The sequence below is a fragment of the Onychomys torridus genome, chromosome 4 (genome assembly GCF_903995425.1).
Source record: "Onychomys torridus chromosome 4, mOncTor1.1, whole genome shotgun sequence".
NCBI lineage: Eukaryota > Metazoa > Chordata > Mammalia > Rodentia > Cricetidae > Onychomys > Onychomys torridus.
In genome coordinates, this window is record NC_050446.1 from 14214946 (window position 1) to 14234680 (window position 19735).

The following is a 19735-nucleotide window of genomic DNA, read 5'->3' on the forward strand; positions in this document are numbered from 1 at the left end:
TAATATAATAAGGTTTTTGGCATGTAGCCCTGACTGTTTTGGAACTCACTCTATAGACCAGGCTGGCCTAGAACTCACAGAGATCCTCCTACCTTTGCCTCCCAAGTGCTAGGATTAAAGACTGTACCACTATGCCTGGCTTATTGTTATTTTTAAATGATGTCATGTGTGTTAGTGTTTTACCTGCGTGTATGTCTGTGTGAGGGCTTCAGGTCCCCTGAAACTGGAGTTGTGAGTCACCTTGTGGGTTCTGGGAATTGAACTCAGCTCCTCTGGAAAATAAGTCAGTGCTCCCAACCACTGAGCCATCTCTCCAACCTCCACTGGTCTCTTTTTTTAAGTTGAGCTTTTCACAGGGCAAGTCTGACCATACTTGCTGCCTGGAATTGTAGGTAGAAGAAAAATGGCTCCTTACCCTCACACTGGGTCTCAAAGAGGTGGTCTTTCTCCTGCCTTTACCAGACACGTTTGTGTTCAGTGGAGTGTATGCTTAGGTTTCATGTGTTCATCAATAGTTTTTTTTATTCTATCCTGCTTCTGCATAACACAAAGGGCTGCCCTGTTCTTATGCTCTATGCTTGTGCATCTGAATATTCTGCCTGAGGTCCAGGGATTTCAATGTGTATACTCTCCAGACTGACAGAAATAACAGCTGGGTTGGTTTCTGTGTGGCATGGACCTCCCCAAAACCATGAACTAGACTTTTCCACAGCAATCCTGAAATGTCTCCTTTCCACAGTAATTGACAGTGGTTTGTCTAATCTTAATTTTGCATGACAGTGAGAAGGCCAATAGGATGATGGATGCATCTAGTGGTTTCTTTTGTTAAATCTGACATAATCGGTACATTAAGAAAATGGGGCAGGTTGGGATAGGAGAACCTGGGTAATGACAATGACCCTGGTAACTTTATTCTCTTGACCCTCCAGTTTCAGGACCATGTTAGATCATGCACCAAGTGTCGAGTTCCCTGCAGATTCCACACCATCGGCTGTCCTGAGATGGTAAGCCAAGGGTCTGCTGTTAGGGACTAGGGACCTGAGTGGGTCTTTCCCTTATCCAAAATAGTCTTCAGCTCTGGCTCCTCCTAGGTTCCTCAGCCTCTCTGGTATTTATCTTCCCTGGCTGTCTCTCTCACCATCCCTTCTTCCTGCTCTCAGGTATCCAGGTTTACCCTCTTGAAATCTCTAGGTGACTTTGATAACCACCTATATATATGCTTCTGACACCTCGAGCCTCCCAGGATACTTAGTGGACACTTTAGACCCACACCTTGGCCTTCTCTCCTTGTTCTCCACCCTCTTCCCATATCTCCCAGGAAAGAAAAGCACATTGATTGTTACGTTGTCTTGCCAGATCCTCGGTGCCCAGTGGTCTGCTGGATCCTCTTCTTGACTCATACTGCACGTGCATGCTAACAAATCCTTGACTGTTGGCAGATGGATCCTGACCCTCCACTGCTGGCTTGTCACTTCGCCATCTCCTGCCTATACCCAGCCTTCCTGTGTTGGCTGGGTACCTACTGCCCACTCTGCTGCTCTGATCTGTTAAAGTAGAAAATAAGATATGGCTTGACCTGGCCCTGCTGTGTCCTCCCCAAGTTCTGATTCACAGTTGTTTGGTCCCTCTCCCAAGACCTCTGCCCTCTGCCCTGGTCACTGGCCTGGACAGTTGACTTTTCCCCACCCCAACCCTTTGCCTTGCTATATTTCTGGGGACTCCCTCAGACCTCCGCATGTCCCTGTTCACATGTCCCCCTTCTCTATTTGTGCAGACCCCTCCTTTTCATCCTGTACGAGCTATTTCTCTGTTTATTGTCTGTCTCTCTCTCTCTGTACAATGGGATCTTATTGACATCATTTCCCTTCATGACTCCTGACCGCGGGCTGCTCCATAGAGGCCTATAGGCTATGTGCATTAGGGGTAAGAAGAGACAAGCTGAGGATGTGGTGTCTGTCCTCTTCTGTTGGGTGGTTGGAGGGTTGCTGCCTCCATTTCAAAGCAGCCGAGTCCCTGCAGAAGCAAGTTCAGAGCTTCCAGGAACTGAGCTGCTGTCACCTTGGTCCTGGGCCTCTTCAGATCATAGGGTGCTCCAGCTAAGCTCCCAGATAGCGTGTCCTTTTTGTGTTCATCTTAGTTCCACCTCTACCGCCTGCCCTGTGAGGTACAGATACTTCTGCCATGCCTCCATCATCCAGGCACCTGTGCCTCCAACTGGGGACACAGATATCTTGGTTTCTTTTTATGTTTTGAGTGTCTTTATAAAATTAGTTTATTTTTTTTATTTGTAAATGTTTTTATTACACTTATTTTGTGTGTGTGTGTGTGCCATGACAACTATGTGAAACCAGTGGACAGCTTTCAGAGTTGGTTCTGTCCTTCCAACATAAGGGTCCCAGGGATTAAATTCAGGTCATCAGATTTGGTGACAGCACATTTACATGCTAAGCCATCTTGCCAGGCCTAATTGTGTTTGAGGTTGGGTTTGGTTTTTGAGTTTGGTGTTTTGTGTTTGAAGCAGATTCTTGCTGTGTAGCCCAGGCTAGCTTTAAATTTAGTATGTGGACCAGGCTGGCCTTGCACTCATAATCCATCCATCTCTGCTTTTTTTGGAGCTGAGGATCAAACCCAGGGCCTAGCGCTTGCAAGCGCTTTACCACTGAGCTTAGTCTCCAGCCACGCCTCCCCACCCCCGTCTTTGCCTTTTCAATACTGGCATTAAAAGCATTTGTAACATGACTTGCTAAATGGTCTTTTAATTACAAAAACAAAAGAACTGGGGCGGTGGTGGTACACACCTTTAGTCCCAGCACTCGGGAGGCAGAGGCAGGCAGATCTCTGTGAGTTTGAGGCCAGCCTGATCTACAGAGTGAGTTCCATGAAAGGCTCTAAAAGAGAAACCCTGTATCAAACAAAAAAACCCAGAGTCAGATATTGGGGTAAATGCTAAAAGATCAGAGAGACAAAGGAACAAGCCACTACCACATCTCACCTCGACAATTCCACAGATCCTCTGACTGAATGCCTCTATGTCCTCAGTCGAAAGCTTTCCAGCCGAAAAGCCTTTTAGTTCCTGTCTCCTCACGCCTTGTATACCTTTCTCCACCCAGCCGTCACTTCCTTCCTAGTGCTGGGATTAATGGCGTGTGTGCTTCCCAAATACTGGGATAAAAGGTGTGAGATCTCAAGTGCTGAGATTAAAGGCATGTGATTCCCAAGTACTGGGATTAAAGGTGTGTGCCACCACTGCCTGGCTCTGTTTCTCTCGTAGACTGAATGATCTCATGTAGTCTAGGGTGGCTTTGATCTCACAGAGATCCAGACAGATTTCTGCCTCCTGAGTGCTAGGATTAATGGTGTATGCCACCACTGCCTGACCTCTATGTTTAATCTAGTGACTTGTTCTGTTTTCGGATCTTCAGGTAAATTTTATTAGGTACACAGTATATCACCACAAGCATTTGCCACTGTGCCTTTTTATTTTTCTTAATTAGCATGCAGTGTGATGAAGGATATTATAATTTTGAAGTATAACTTCAAATTTACACAAATTAAAAATTAAAATTAAAATTTTTACACAAGCTGGGTTGTGGTACCCGCCTTTAATCCCAGCACTTGGGAGGCAGAGGCAGGCAGATCTCTGTGAGTTCAAAGCTAGCTTGGTCTACAGAGTGAGATCCAGGACAGGCACCAAAACTACACAGAGAAACCCTGTCTCAAAAAACAAAAAAACAAAACAAAACAACAAAATTTTTTTTTTTTTTTACACAAGTTGGAAAATATTTAGTTGTGTCTTAATTAGTTTTCTATAATTACTGTGTAAAGACACCATGACCAGGGTAACTTAGAGAAGAAAGAATTTGTGACTCGACAGTTTCAGAAGGGTCCATGATCATCATGGTGGGCATCATGGCGGCAGGCAGGCAGGCATGGTGCTGAGCAGTAGCTGAGAGCTTCCATCTTGAGATAGCAACCACACGTCTCTCAGGCCCGTGTGGCCCATGGTGCTGCACTACCCGGGCCGATTCTGTACAAACCCCATCCTGTACCACAGGTGGAGACTGAGGAGCTTGAGGAGCATGAGGTGCAGAGGCTACGGGAGCACCTGGCACTGCTGCTGCACTCGTTCCTGGAGGCCCCAGCCTCACAGGCAGGCCCGAGCCAGGTGGGGCCGGAGCTGTTGCGGCGGTGCCACACTCTGGAGCAGAAGACAGCCACCTTCGAGAACATTGTCTGCGTCCTGAACCGCGAAGTAGAGCGGGTGGCAGTGACTGCAGAGGCTTGTAGCCGGCAGCATCGGCTAGACCAGGACAAGATTGAGGCCCTGAGTAACAAGGTTTGTGCCTAGCGGAGATGGTGAGTCCTGGATCTTTGGAGTCTGGACAGCATAGAACTCCTTCTACACCCCATGATTTGGACTTGGGCCTCTTGCTTTCTGATTCTCATGCTCTGAGAGACTCAACCGTAGGGTTTGATGGGCTAGCAACTGAAACTTTTTTTTGGCCTAGGAGGGCACAGCATCAGTCATGCAATATACTGGGTACATGTAGGCCCAGAGCCTTCCAAGTGGACTGAACATGTACCTCACATTTGGAAGGTAGCTCCTGGGGACAGACAAGACTTGAGAGACTTCTAAAGCCTAGCAGTGTGGGAACAGGAGCTCAGGGTGCACAGAATATGGCAGTCAGGTCCCTGCCTTCCTATCGAAGTGAAGTGGTCTCTGCTCTGCAGGTGCAGCAACTAGAGAGGAGCATTGGCCTCAAGGACCTCGCCATGGCTGACCTGGAGCAGAAGGTCTCAGAGTTGGAAGCATCCACCTATGATGGAGTCTTCATCTGGAAGATCTCAGACTTTGCCAGGAAGCGTCAGGAAGCTGTAGCTGGCCGTACACCTGCTATCTTCTCCCCAGGTGCCATTTGTGGTCTTCTCATCTGCTTCAGAGACCTTCTGGAATGGTTCTCTGGCTGGGGCAGGGCACATACTGTGTCTGCATCTCCTTGAGAAGCAAACTGGGCAACGTGCCCTACTCAGTTGGGAGTCTATAGGCATGAGGAGTTAGATGTGGATAGAGTATGCATGTCCCTTGTTGCCTGCAGATGAGCATGGTGGCTTTCGGGTGAGTAAAGAAAGGCAGACCTTTCCAAGCATGGCCATGGCTTCAAGCTTGTCCAACTTCCAACTGGGTTGAGCTTTGGTATTGGCTGCAGGCAGCGAGCCTGTGAGGATGTTCCTCAGTCTCCTTTCTCCTCCTGACCATCTACAGGGCTGTAGAGGGCGCTCTTGAGCTCCTCTGAAGGGTGGCACTGGGAGCCACGGGGAGGGTTTGTGTCACTGCCAGGTCCAGTCTGCTTCCCTTGCCCTGCCTGCTCTGCACCTCTCCCCATACCACTGTTCCTACTTCCTGTACACTGCACAGTACCTGCTGTGTCCCTCTAGGTGCCCCCGGACCATGTGGTGGCCCAGGTCTTTGTCTGTAGCCCTTGTGAGTCAGTGTCTTCTTCCTGCTAGCGACTTACTTGACAGTGTAGCCATCAGCTGTCCGAACTTGTCCTGCACACTTTATTTTGGGGCTCACTTCACAGAACTGCCACTACAGTGGAGGTTCTTGGGTCAAGGCTGAGACCCTGGGAGACCCTCTCCTTCCTGCGTTTGCCTTGGCACTGGTGGTCCCTGCCTTGCTATAGAAGACTGAGCACTCCCCTCAGCTCTGTAGCATATCCTCACAGTAGCATCAGCAGAGGCTAGAAGTAGACAAACCTAGAGACCCTGTCTTCTCTGGATTGAGACTAGGAAAACAAGTGTTTTCGTTCGAAGTCAAGGGACACGTGGGCAGCCTGGGGTCCCTGATACTATTTCTAGACTTGGGTAGTCTGTGTGGGCAATGCCTCCCCTTGCAAGTGATTTATTTAGTAGGTGGTAACCAGTGGAGTGTGCAGGCTACAGGCGTTCTAGAGTGAGTGTGGTAAGGGTCCAGCATGAGGAGGAGCCCGTATCCTTTGCAGCAGTTTCCTGGAGATGTGGACAGGGAAAACTTGTCTGTGGACAAGGTCTGCTTTGGATATGGTTGGGCATCCATGTGGCAGGCAGAGGCTACAAGGAACAGGGAAGGTAGTCCTTTAGCGCTGCCCTTGGAGCCCTGCTGCAGAGGCTTAGCTTCGATCTGTGGAGCGTGGGTAGTCCTGTTGCTGTGCGGGTCACTATAACAGGCAGCCTTTGGGGGAAACCAACTGAATACTGCTGTCAGCTCCCCTTAAGAGGATACACTTCTTTTGACTCACAGCAGTACATCATGGCAAGCAGCATGTGGTACAGAGCTGTTCATTTCCCACTGGGAATCAGAAAAAAGAGGGATGAATGGAGATCCCACTGTCCTCTTCAAGGGCATACCCTCAGTGACTGAAACACCTCCTTTTAGGCCCCACCTTAGGAAGGCTCCACCCTCTCAAGACAGTATCAGATGTTTAACAAATGGCCATGGTGTGGGACATTGCAAACCCATACTACAGCATGTGCAATTATAGATTCCTAAAGGTGGTTAAGGATTGGTATATATGATTACTGAGGCTAAGTTCCACAATAGGCCAACTTTATGTGGAAACCCTAGTTGCTGGTATAAATTGTGGAGTCCAGATACTGAAAAGCTTGATGTCTAACTCCATAGACAGATCCTACACCCAGGGCAGGGAGACCAGTTTGGTTTCCTCTGTTATTTTTGTTCAGAGTCTCAGTTGGTTGGATCCACCTATAGCAAGAGCGTCTTCCCATGTGGTCCACCACTCATCTACCAGTCTCTTAGAAACAGCCCTCACAGATGCTCAGAGATAATGCTTCCCCAACCCCACTAGGTATTCCTTGACCCAGTCAACTTAACACTAAAATTAGTCTTCACAACCAACTGTTTACATGTTTTGTTTGCACTTAATAGTATATTGTGTATCTTTTGTTATTTTTGAGGCAGGGTTCCATACTATAGCCCATAGCCAAGGCAACCCCTGATTTATTGTGTAGCCCAAGCTGAACTTGAACTCATTGAAAAGCTTGTTACCAGGTCCAATTCTTGTCTTACACGGCCTTGACCATGTTCTGGCTGTTTATTACCTGTAGGGCAGTGGTTCTCAGTCTTCCTAACACTGTGGCCCTTTAAAACAGTTCCTCACGTTGTGGTGAGCCAACCATAGCATTGTTTTCACTGCCACTTCTAACTGTAACTTTGCTCTGTTATGAATAGTGATGGGGATATCTGATATGCAGGATATCTGATATGCTACCCCAAAGGGGTCGCACCCTGCAGATTGAGAGCCGCTACTGCAGGGCTGAGGGACATTGCTGATCTGAGTTTCTGCTCCTCAGATGCTTCTGCTGAGGCAGGCCTGGTCTCCCTTTATAGCTCTGCTGAGGACCTCAGCTGTTGTTTGTTGTTGTTGTTGTTGTTTTGCCACCGTAGTTTTTAATATTGTCAGTTTGAGTTTATTAAAATTATCATTGTTAATTCTAACTTTAAAGGGGGGGGATGCAGCAAGATGACTCATTGGATTTCTGAGACTGCTCTCTAGAATCCTCGTTAAAAGTAGTAGGAGAAGCCGGGTGTTGGTGGCACATGCCTTTAATTTTTTATGTAGAGGCAAGCAGATTTCTGTGAGTTTAAGGCCAGCGTGGCAGAGATAGTTCCATAACAGCCAGGGCTACACAGAAACTGTCCCCAAAAAACAAACAAACAACAAATAAAAGTGGTAGGAGAGAGCCATGCACCTTTTATCGCAACTCTTTTTTTTTGTTGTTTTGGTTTGGTTTGGGTTTTTTTTGGGGGGGGGGTTCGAGACAGGGTTTCTCTGTATAGCTTTGTGCCTTTCCTGGAACTCACTCTGTAGCCCAGGCTGGCCTTGAACTCACAGAGATCCTCCTGCCTCTCTGCCTCCCGAGTGCTGGGATTAAAGGCGTGCCACCGCCGCCGCCACCACCACCCAGGTTATCCCAACTCTTAAGAGGTGGATCTCTCTGAGTTTGAGGCCAGCCCGGTCTATATAGTGAGTCCCAGGACTAGCTAGAAAGACCCTGTCTCAAAAAACTGTAAGAAAAAAAATGACTCCACAGAGTTGTCCTTTGGCTTCCACATACATGCCATAGCATGTGTGTCCCTCCCTGGAATATTGCATATGAGCACACACATTAATAACTTTTCTGAAGAGAGTAAGGTAGGAGAAGTTGGAGTTGGGGGCTGTCCTGAGCTGCATGGCAAGATTGTCTAGGGACTTGGGGGGTTTCTTTTGAGAGGAAAACCTTCCCCTGATATTTCCCAAAAGCTGAGTGATTGTTTATGTTTTCATCTCTCTGAGGGTGGGCTTCAGGTGGAAGAGCTATGTCCTGCCCTGTTCTCACTGGCGCTTTTCCATACTTCCAGCCTTCTACACAAGCAGATACGGCTACAAGATGTGTCTCCGTGTCTACTTGAATGGCGATGGCACTGGACGGGGAACTCACCTGTCTCTTTTCTTCGTGGTGATGAAAGGCCCTAATGATGCTCTCTTACGGTGGCCTTTTAATCAGAAGGTATGAGGGCAGCCCCAGGATCCTAGGGGGAATCTGTGAGTGAGGTTGGGTTCCACTTCCAAGTAGCCAGGTTGTCCAAGACAGTGTACATAACCAGGCATACTGCTGGTTGTGACACATGTGACTGCTTCTTGACTCACACATGTTTGTAAGTCTCTGGGGAAGTAAGTGGGCTTCAGGGGAAGGCCACAGCCACAGAGCCCTCTGTGACTATCATTTAAAACCAGGGTCTTCCTTAATGAAGGAACTGACCCTCCAGAGACCGGGTCAGACTGAGGATGGTCCCTTCAGCACTCAGGGCCCAGCTCTCTCCCCAGAAGAGGAGGCAGAGCAGGTGATGAGGAGTAGAAGGCCAGAGACCCTGACCAGTCCAGGGCCAACAGTCAGACCCCGTACTTGTTGGAAAGTGCTTCCGGATCACGGCAAGGAAACATCTGTAGCTGAACACTAGAAAGAAGCAGCACTCAGGAGTACAGTGTATAGTACTAAGTTTTAGCCTCAATTTCCAGACACTGTGAGCGTGCACTACAACCATGGACATGCGTTGTTCCCAGATGAGGAGCTGAATACTCTGTGGCCAGTGTATCTAGGCACACTGCTGTGGCAGAGGTAGGATAGGACTGATGTGGGGTTTTCAGGTGACTCACAGGCACATTGTCCCCTTTCTGGATTGACTTCTCTCAGGTGACATTGATGTTGCTGGACCAGAACAACCGGGAGCATGTAATCGATGCATTCAGGCCTGATGTGACCTCATCCTCCTTTCAGAGGCCTGTCAGTGACATGAATATCGCCAGCGGCTGCCCCCTCTTCTGCCCTGTGTCCAAGATGGAGGCCAAGAATTCCTATGTGCGGGATGATGCTATCTTCATCAAAGCTATTGTGGACCTAACAGGACTCTAGCCACCCGTACTAGGAATAGCAGCTCAGTGAGGAGCTGCTACACTGGGCCAGGGCCCTGCCACACAAGGGTGGGCAGGCTTGGTGCAAGTGCTGGGAAAGGCCTCAGCGTAAAGCCAGTCACCATCACACAGAAAGGCAGGAAGGAGCCTCCAGTTGGTCCTCAACTGGTAGACTGAGTGGGGGGGTCCATTCAGCTCAGGGTCCTTGTGGGACCAGCTGGGGTCTTCTCAGCTTTCCAGTAGAAAAGCTCTTGCTATCTTTTCTGTCTGGGGAAGGGAGAGGCCCTTGGGTGGGGTACTCAGAAAGTGCCTGGAGAGAGAGTTTAGAGCTGCACCAGCAGCAAGAGCGTGGTGGTTGAACTTACCCATTCTGGCTTGTGGAAAGGAGGTAGGGGCTGCACAAGAGAAGGGCATCCACCTGCAGAGCACAGCCCAGGAGAGAAGCACTCTGAGACATAGGCACAAACTGGAAAAGGGCCTGCCTGGGCTGCACGGCCCTGCCAAGTGGCCTGTATTGAGGAGAAGTGATTAAACTATTCAGATGTCTGTGACAAGTGGTGTTCATCTGGCTCCAGGATGCCTGCTGTGTCCAGCCTAGATAGTAATGACCCTCTGGGGCCTCTGCTTTCCTCTTCACATTGACTGTTCCTTATACCCTTCAAGCCCAGGGCTCCATGTGAGCACTCCATCATGGGTCTGCCTATGTAGAATGAAGGACTGACCCTTGCCTGGCTCATGTGCAAGGTTGTTTCCTCAGGGTTCTGGCCTGGTTCGCTCTTTGGACTGAGGTTAGAATGGAGGCACCATGGTCTGGGTACTGGGCATGTCTATTAGTCAGAAGGCATATCCAATCTCCCTCGGTCCGTTTTCAAGTCACCACAATAGGAAATGGGGAGAGCACCAGGGTGGACCCATCCATGCCCATCTTGGTGAGCATGCTGTGATTGAGGAAACATTGCTGTCTAGACCTGTTCATGTTCCTGTTCTGTCTGAATTTTCACGCTGTATGTTGCTTTTAAAGTATACAGAAACAGCATGGGATGGCGTCATGGCAGAGAACTGGCTTCACCTGACTGCCCTGTGGCTTTCTGGTGGAGAACACATCTTGTTTTTTTCTCCTGAGTTTGTGCCTTGAGTTCTTAAGCTGGAACAGGGTCTAGGCCTGCCTGTCTCCTGTGGGCCCCAGGAGAGTTGGGGTTATATGGTTGTCCCTTAGATATTTGTACTTGCTCTGCAGAGAACTACATCAAGGGCCCTAGCCTGTGAGCTGTGTGTGACCTGTGTGTCTTGTCATAACTTACTTATACTTCTCTGAGGACTCTGGACTTTTACCAGATTTGTTGCTCCGGAATTTCTCCATAGGAACTGCCCATTTCTGTCCATTTTTCTACTGACTTTCTTCCTGCTTGGTAAAAGCTTCTGATCTTTCTAACATTGATACTTGGTTGTGTTTGAACTTTTTTTCTTTCAAGACAGGATTTCTCTGTATAACTGCTCTGGCTGTTCTGGAACTCGATTGGTAGACCAGACAGGCCTTGAACTCACAGAGGTCCACCTGCCCCTGCCTCCCGATATTTGAACCTTTTTGATGTAGAAAAATTCAAAGCTGAGATACGATCAGTTAAATAATGGTTTTAAAGTTCTAACAGTTTCTGTGTTTGGCAGCTTATTTATATATAATGTATACTTTTTTTTTCTTTTCTCTAGAAATGTGTCTGTTTTTAAAACTAGAATTAGGTAATTCAGGTTGAAGCTTTTTTTTTTTTTTTGTCTTTTGGTTTGTTTGTTTTGTTTTTTGTTTTGTTTTGTTTTGTTTTGTTTGAGACTGGGTCTTTCTATGTAGTCCTGACTGTTCTGGAACTTGCCATGTAGACCAGACTAGCCTTGAACTCAAAGAGATCTGCCTGTTTCTGCCTTCCCAGTGGGATTAAAGGTGTCTACCACCAAGCCCCGCTGGTAGTTTTTTGTTTTTTTGTTTTTTTCAGGCAGAGTTTCTAGGCTCAGCCGGCCTCTAACTCTAAGTAGCCTGCCTCTGCTTTCCAGGTGCTGTCATAAAGTGTATGCTACTGTCCTTGGCTTATGTGGTACTGGGAATGAACTCCAGGCCTCCTGCAAGCTCTCTACCAATCTCCGCTCCAAACTGGTAGATTGTTACGTTGGAGTTACTTCTTTTCCTTAAAGGCAAATGAAGGGACTGAGAGTGTAGTACAGTGGTAGAACACACTTGTCATGTACAAGACCCTGGGTTTCATCCCTACTGTGTGTGCATCTAACACACAGGAGATGGAACTGTGGAATGGGAAGACTAGAAAAGTATCCATGGAGGACTGGGCATGGTGGCATGCACCCTCAGCCCAGCACTCGAGGCAGAGGCAGGTTGGATCTCCGAGTTCAAGGCCATCTACACAGCGAGTTCCTGACTCAAGAAACCAAAACAAAACAAAAAGTGCAATCAATATGTGTAGTGACAAAGTCAGAGGGATCACGACAGGTAGAATCTGAGCCTGTCTGAAGTGGGGTGCTGACAGCAGAAGCGGGGTGAAGGTAGTCAGCTCTTCACCTGTTGAGTCCCTGGGGGTGGCGAGAAGCTTGCAGCTGACCTTGCTTGCTGCCTAATGAGACAGATGTTGACTTGTCCCTTTCCTTGACGCCATGAGGGAATTAGGCTACAGGGAAGAAGAGGGGTCTATCACACCAGCTCTCTGGAGACAGCTCATGAGCAGGTATGGCTTTGCTGTGCATTGCCTCCCAGGGGAGTGACTGCTACAGTGCACCTCACGAGTCCACAGATTTTACAGAACCACTGTCATTGCCCTGTGACTACACCACTTCCTCCTGTCAGCACATGCGCAATATATTCGGGATAGTAATATGAAAAGAAGCATAATGCCTTTTGGCAGGATGGTTTCACGGTCCACCCATGTTATAGAATGTGTTAGAATTTTAGAATGTTGTTTCTTTTTCTTTTTTTCGTTTTGGTTTTTCGAGACAGGGTTTCTCTGTGTAGCTTTGCGCCTTTTTCCTGGAACTCACTCAGTAGCCCAGGCTGGCCTCGAACTCACAGAGATCCGCCTGGCTCTGCCTCCCGAGTGCTGGGATTAAAGGTATGCGCCACCACCGCCCAGCGAGAATGTTTTTTTTTTATGTGTTTGGTGTGCATGTGTGCACATAATGTGTGGACACCCATGTGAAATTCTGAAGTTGGTGTGGGGAGTCTTCAATCACTTTCTATTCTACATATTGAGACAGGGCTCCAAGAATCTGATCTCTGCTTCCTGAGTGCCAGGAAGACAGGCCACCACCATATTTGTCTGGCTTGTACGTGGGTGCTGGAGATCAAAACTCTGCTCCATGCTTGTGCAGCGAGGGCTTTACCCACTGAGCCGAATCACCAGCCTCTGCTAGAAAATTGGATAGCTAGGGGTTGGGAATTTAGCTCAGTGGTAGAGCGCTTGCCTAGCAAGTGCAAGGCCCTGGGTTTGGTCCTCAGCTCTGGCAAAAAAAAAAAAAAAGTTAAAAAAAAACCATATATATATATATATATATTGACTTTTATTTCAGGTGTATGTTTGAGTGCCTGCATGTATGTATATGTAGTACTATGTGCATGTCTGGTGCCCAAGAAAGCCAAAAGAGGGTCTCGGATCACCTGTAACTGGAATTACAAGTGATTGTGAACCAGCAATTGGTTGCTAGGAACTGAACCTGTGTCCTTGAAAGAACAACACATGCTCTTAACTGCCCTGCCATCTCTCTAGCCCTAAAGATTTTATTCTTTTGTGTATGTGTGTGCACATTTGCATGCAGGTGGCTGGGGAGGCCAGAAGAGGGGGTCGGATTCCCTGATAGTTGGAGTTACAGGCGGTTATGAGCCATCTGGCATGGACTCTGGGAACCAACTTCTGTGTGCTACAAGTGCCCTTAACCTCTGAGCCATTTCTCCAGCCTCCTCCCATGTTACCTGCAATTTTAGTTCCGTCATATATTTTGTAACAATAAATTTTAATATTCAAAGCAGGCACCTTAACAACAGCCCCTGCCATCTTTTTCTTCCTTTGCTCACTTGCCCTACCCCTTTATGAGATAGTCTCATTATGTATCCCTGGCTAGCCTGAAACTGTAGCTGAGACTGGGCTGACTTCAGACTGCAGAGGTGATCCTGCCTTTGCCTTCTCTTTTTGATGATTTTTCTTTTTGTTTGTTTGTTTGAGACAGGTTTCTTATGTAACCCTGGCTGTCCTGGAACTCACTCTGTATGTAGACCAGGCTGGCCTCAAACTCAGAGATCAGCTTGCCTCTGCCTTCCAGGTGCTGGGATTAAAGGCGTGCACCACCACCGCCTGACTTTCTTTTTCCTTCTTTTTTAATTGCATATGGTTCATCAGCCTTTCAGCACTTCAAGCCACCTGTCACCTGGATGAAACATCACTACTTGGTCTGTCACACTTCTTACAGCTAAAATATTCAGTAGATTCTTTAAACATCACATAATAAAATCAGATTTTCTTCTTGGTGAAGTTATGAGAATTAAACCTTGGGCGGTTCTGTGTAAGCTCCATGGTAAACATGATATGGATGGGTGTCTCCATCAACCCAGATCCCCTCCTGCTCACCCACCACTGCTGTACTGGTACTCCAGTCTGTTTTCCCTCCCGTGTCTTAGGGTTACTATTGGCTGTGATGATACACCAAAGCAACATAGTGTAGACGAATTTCTGAATGTCTTATTAAATAACAAACACGGAGCCAGAAATTTGGGTTAAAGCCTTAGATCAGGGAAATATGGAAAGCCACCAGCTAACCTCACCAACTCTGCAGCTTCCAAGGAGAACAACTTCCTGTCTACCCAGGCTTATATGCCTTGCTTTTCTGCCCTTTCATTGGCTCTTAGCCCAGCTACCTCACTTCCTCTTTCTACACAGCTGTCACTGTCTGTCTTTCTGTACAGACCTCCAGGTCTCTATGGTTAGTCCTGGGATTAAAGGCGTGTAAGTACAATAACTATATACAAACAATAAATACATCAATGTCTGGTCCATTTGCGTTGGACAAATTCCATTATCCTATTTTGGTAAGTCCAAAATGTACCTAATTCACTTTCTATCCTAACTTACATTACCAACAGAAAGCTATCTTAGGATGTCTTTCAAACTTACACACTTAACGCATCTTAGTGAATTTCTTTTCTGAATTTCTTAAGGAAAACTGTAACTGTAACTAATCTTTAACTCCTTCAGAGACCCGAGAAGGAAATAATACTACCTAGTAAAACATGAAGTGCAAACAAGCGACTTCTAAAAAATGAGTTATGACAGAAACAGTCAGCTGCCTGGACAGTCACCTAAAGTTTCTCTGCACATTGGGGCATCATCTTCAGCCTACAGGCTTAGTGTATCTGACAGACTCTCATTTGTTTTTTTTTTTGTTTTGTTTTTTGTTGTTGTTGTTGTTGTTTTGTTGTTGTTTTGTTTTGTTTTGTTTACTTTTTTAAAATCTTTTTTTAAAGATGTATTTATTCAGTGTTCTGTCTGCACATATCCCCACAGGCCAGAAGAGGGCACCAGATCTCATTACAGATGGTTGTGAGCCACCATGTGGTTGCTGGGAATTGAACTCAGGACCTTTGGAAGAACAAGCAGCACTCTTAACCTCTGAGCCATCTCTCCAGCCTCAGACTCTCATTTGTGAAGTAGGATGTACACAAGGCCTACAGCTCAACCTCACATTCGGTGCGAGTATTCCATGTACCAGATAAACCTGAGTTCTGCCAGTGCCCTGTCATGATTCAGGATTTTAAATTCTGGAAATTGCTGGTGTTTTTGGAATTCAGCTTCCCATTCTTCTCAGCTTGTGGGTGGCTTCACCTCCTTTATTAAATGCCAGTCTACCAATGAGAGGTTAGACTCCGTCAGCCTAGTTACTCTTCAAGAATAACTTTCAGCTACTGTTCCCCTACACACCAGGAGCCATCGGCCCACTGCCTGTTCAGCTGCCTTCAAAGAAAGGGGTACTGTATCTTTTCTGGATTGCAAAGCCTCTTCAGCGATGGTGCCATAGTGTCCTGGCCGTATGTCCTGGGATTAAATATGGTGCCATAGTGTCCTGGCCATATGTCCTGGGATTAAATATGGTGCCATGTTGTCTTGGGATTTAAGGCATGCACCACCACCACCACTGGCTCATTCTAGCTTCTGTGTGTGTGACTTGTGGAGGTTGAGTCCTTATGCTTTTATTGTAAACATGTTACCAATTGACCATCTCCCTGATCCTCTCAGAATTCTTTGCTAGCATCAAATCATGACAGCCTTCTGTGATTTCTAGACATTCTGGGGTTTCCCTTATAACAGTCAGTGTGTTGTTTCTTAATCATCTTTTTTGCACAAGATACAGAGTTTGTGTTAATTCTTGCATATGGTGGTGGCTTGCCTAGTGCTGTGTTGAGACAGTGCCTGTGCCTCAGCTGTGTGTAAAAGGCAGCTTTTCTAGCCCCTGGCTTGGCTTTGGCCCTTTTGGAGAAAGATTAGCCTTTCCCCAGGGAACTCACGTTTGCTGTTGTGCATTTACTTGTGACGTCCATGGGATCGGTGTGTCTTCTCAACACTACTGCTCTGGTCATCTTGTTTATAGCAGTATTAACTCAAATGGTACAGTTTGTTCTCTACAACTTTATTCCCAGTTTTCAAAACTGAACTATTTTTATTCTTTGGGCAATACATACAAATCTTAGAATTAGCTTCCCTATAGTTAAAAAATCTGCGGGGCTTTGATTGGCTGTGTCGAGTCCAGTGATATGTGGAGTTGACACTGCTGTGCAGTACTAAGTCCCTTGCTCTCTCAGCTTGTGCCCCGAGGTGCTCACTTGGTGGTTCTTCTACTTAGGCATGTGTTGGTTTATGTTCCGGGGACTGTTATGTAAATGAACATATCACCTCTGGGAAAAAAACTTTTTTCTTTCCATTGTGTCGCTTATTTCCTTCGCTCACCCTGTTCCACCTGCTCAGGCTGCAGTATGAGACTAAGCAGGCATGGTGAGTGGGTGTCCTTGCTGTGTGTGCTCCAGCCTTTACTAGTGCTTTGATGGCCTAGAGGGGTGCTGTGATGTCACTGGAGGGTGCTGTGATGTCACTGGAGGGGTGCTGTGATGTCACTGGAGGATGTTGGTGCCCCCTTCCTGATGAGCTGCTCCCTAGTAGTTGACTAAGTTTTTGTTTGTTTTGTTTAAATCATGACTGAAGGTTTTGTCACATGCTTTTTGCTTTAAGTGACACATTCCTATGGATTTTCTTTGTCCTCTCATATGGTGGCAGCTTATGCTAATTGATATACACATGTTGAACCAGCTTTGCATCCCTGGAATGAGCACCATTTGGCTGTGGTGTGCTCCTATTCTTCTATCTCACTGGGTTAGGTCTGATAGCATTTGATTGAGGACTTTCATCTGTTCATGAAGTGTATTGGTCTGCAGATTTACTTATGTTACTCCGCAGTTCAGTTACAGATCCAAAGATAGTTAAATGGAAAGAAATCCCAGAAATAATCGATTCCTAAGTTTTAAAATATGCACTATTACATGGTATGAAATCTCACTGCATCCTGGTTTCAGCTTCCTGCCTATGGCACCTGAAGTGTCAATCACCCTTCTAGCGTGTCCACCCTGTTTCCTACCCACTCGGTCACTTAACCATCTCAAGTATCAGATGGATGCATGGTATCGTAGGCCTTCTATCTCTAGCCCTTGTTTTACCTAGTGGGTACCTGAGCACAGGCATAGTGACGCTGGTAATTCAAGCCTGCTGGAGAAAAGGTGAAATGTGCTGTATTGAGTATTTACTTGTCTATTTATTGTGTATTGTGTACTTGTTAGTGTGAGGCTTTCAATGTGGTTGTAGGTACATGTAGTATACATGCATGTGGAAACTGGAAGCTGACCTAGGTGTCTTCTCTCACTCTCTGCCTTTAATTTCTGGAGTAGGGAAGACAGCTGCTGGGAATTCATTTTCTGTTTGGTTTAAGGCAATAGTTCCGGGATCAGGAAAGCTCAGTGGGATGAGAGAGAAGGACAGGTAGGCAGGATACCAGCCCAGACCACAGAACCTTGGACTGGTGGTTCTGCAGGTCCAGCTTGGGGGGGGGGGGGAGCTGACATTGGCCTGTTGGGATTGGCTGGCTGGCTATTTCCTCATGGTTTCAGAAGCCAGGCCACTAGTGACCATACTGCTAGAGGTCAGCGGGGTGGGGGTGGGATCCAGCTGATTAGAGGACTCAAACATTGTGGCCATGAATGGGAGAGTGGAATTTATAAAGAAGATGTCTAGGGGCTGGAGAGATGGCTCAGAGGTTAAGAGCACTGACTGTTCTTCCAGAGGTCCTGAGTTCAATTCCAAGCACCCACATGGTGGCTCACAACCATCTGTAATGAGATCTGGTGCCTCTTCTGTATACAACATAAATAAATCTTAAAAAAGAAGAAGAAGAAGAAGAGGAGGAGGAGGAGGAGGAGGAGGAGGAGGAGGAGGAGGAAGAAGAAGAAGAAAAAGAAGAAGAAGAAGAAGAAGAAGAAGAAGAAGAAGAAGAAGAAGAAGAAGAAGAAGAAAAGAAGAGAGAAGAAGATGGCTAGTGATCAGGGTCAGCCTTAGGAAAACCTGAGAGGTGGGGCACTATGTCCCCTGAGTAATTGGCACTTTTCACAAGAGCTTTTGCTGGACCAGGGCCCCAGGCCCAGGTGGCATGTATAGAAGTCATGGGTGGCCATAAGTGAGCTACTGGAAAGGAAGGCTACCATGCTTCCAGGCCAAGGACCTAAGCTGAGGAGCCCATTTGCAGGGGAGGCTGCAGGTGGCCACTTTGTGACAGACATGCCCACAGATACCTTTGCTTGATTGGCTGTTTTTTTGAGACAGTCACTATATAACATTGACTGGCGTGGAACTCAGAAATCTGCTTGCATCTGCCTCCTGAGTGCTGGAATTAAAGATATGTACCACTATGCCTGACACAGATAACCTGTTTTGTTTTTGAGACAGGCTTTCTCTATGTGGCCCAGGCTCTGTTGGAACTCACAGAGTATGTAGACCAGGTTGGCCTCAAACTCTGAGATTCACCTGCCTCTGCCTCCTGAGTGCTGGGATAAAAGGTGTGTTGTCACCTCTCCCAGCAAAGTAATTTTTTAAAAATAAAAGATTTGCAAATTTTCTGGATAGAATGAATTTGTTTATTTTTGAGGCAGGGTTTCTCTGTGTAGCTCTGGCTGTCCTGGAACTTACTCTATAGATCAGACTGGCCTTGCACTCACAGAGATCCAACTGCTGAATGCTGCTGGGTTTAAAGGCGTGCGTCACCACCACCCAGCAGTTGAGACTTTTAATGTGTCTTATAGTTCTCCCACATGCAGCCTTTGCGTGCACTAAGGCAGGCATGAGCTAAAACGGGCATACAATACTATGGTTTAGATGTTTATCCCCTCTAAAACTCATGTTGACTTTTTGTTTTGTTTTGTTTTGTTTTATTTTTGAGTCAGGGTTTCTCTGTGTAGCTTTGTGCCTTCCCTGGATCTCGCTTTGTAGATCAGGCTGGCCTCGAATTCACAAAGATCCTCCTGGCTCTGCCTCCCGAGTGCTGGGATTAAAGGTGTGTGCTGCCACCACCACCACCCAGTCCTTGTTTTTGTTTTTCAAGACAGGGTTTCTCTGTGTAACAGCCCTGGCTGTCCTGGAACTTGCTTTGTAGAAAAAAATGCTGGCCTGAAACACACAGAGATCTACCTGCCTCTGCCTCCCAAGTGCTGGAACTAAAGGCATGTGCCACTGAGCCCAGCTAAGATTTATTTATTTATTTATGAGTGCTTTATCTGCATGCATACCTTTGTGCCAGAAGAGGGCACCAGATCCCACTATAGATGGTTGTGAGCCACCATGTGGTTTCTGGGAATTGAATGTAGGTCCTCTGGAAGAGCAACCATTGCTCTTAACTGCTGAGCCATCTCTCCAGCCCCTCATGTTGAAATGTAATGATCATTGTAACAGTATTTAGAGAAAATTAAGGGGTAAAGCCCCCACGATTGGTGCCATTATACAGAGGTGAGTTCTACCATCTCTAGTTCTCTCTTCTACCAAACAGTGATGTGCTGAGGCTGTCACCACATGCTGGCCCCTCATCGTGGACTTCCTGGCCTCCACAGCTGTGAACCAGTTACGTTGTCAGTTACGAGTTAGCTAGTCTCAGGTGTCCTTTTTATAGCAGCAAAAATAGACTAAGACAAGACTAAATATTTTTGTCTCACCCAAATT

General features: G+C 46.8%; 1 protein-coding gene across 4 annotated transcripts in view; it reads left to right on the forward strand.

The window, feature by feature from the left end:
• Traf2 (TNF receptor associated factor 2) overlaps nucleotides 1-9995 on the forward strand; it is a 29034-nt gene extending 19039 nt beyond the window's left edge. For 3 of the 4 annotated variants that reach the window (XM_036186166.1, XM_036186167.1, XM_036186164.1), the window contains exons 7-11: nucleotides 930-1004; nucleotides 4055-4336; nucleotides 4732-4909; nucleotides 8399-8547; nucleotides 9232-9995. In XM_036186166.1, the coding sequence (XP_036042059.1) occupies nucleotides 930-1004; nucleotides 4055-4336; nucleotides 4732-4909; nucleotides 8399-8547; nucleotides 9232-9450 (903 nt within the window). In that variant the 3' untranslated portion in view covers nucleotides 9451-9995. The remainder of the gene's footprint in view (nucleotides 1-929; nucleotides 1005-4054; nucleotides 4337-4731; nucleotides 4910-8398; nucleotides 8548-9231) is intronic. The other variant, XM_036186165.1, reaches the window with a different exon arrangement.
• Nucleotides 9996-19735: the final 9740 nt, after the last annotated feature.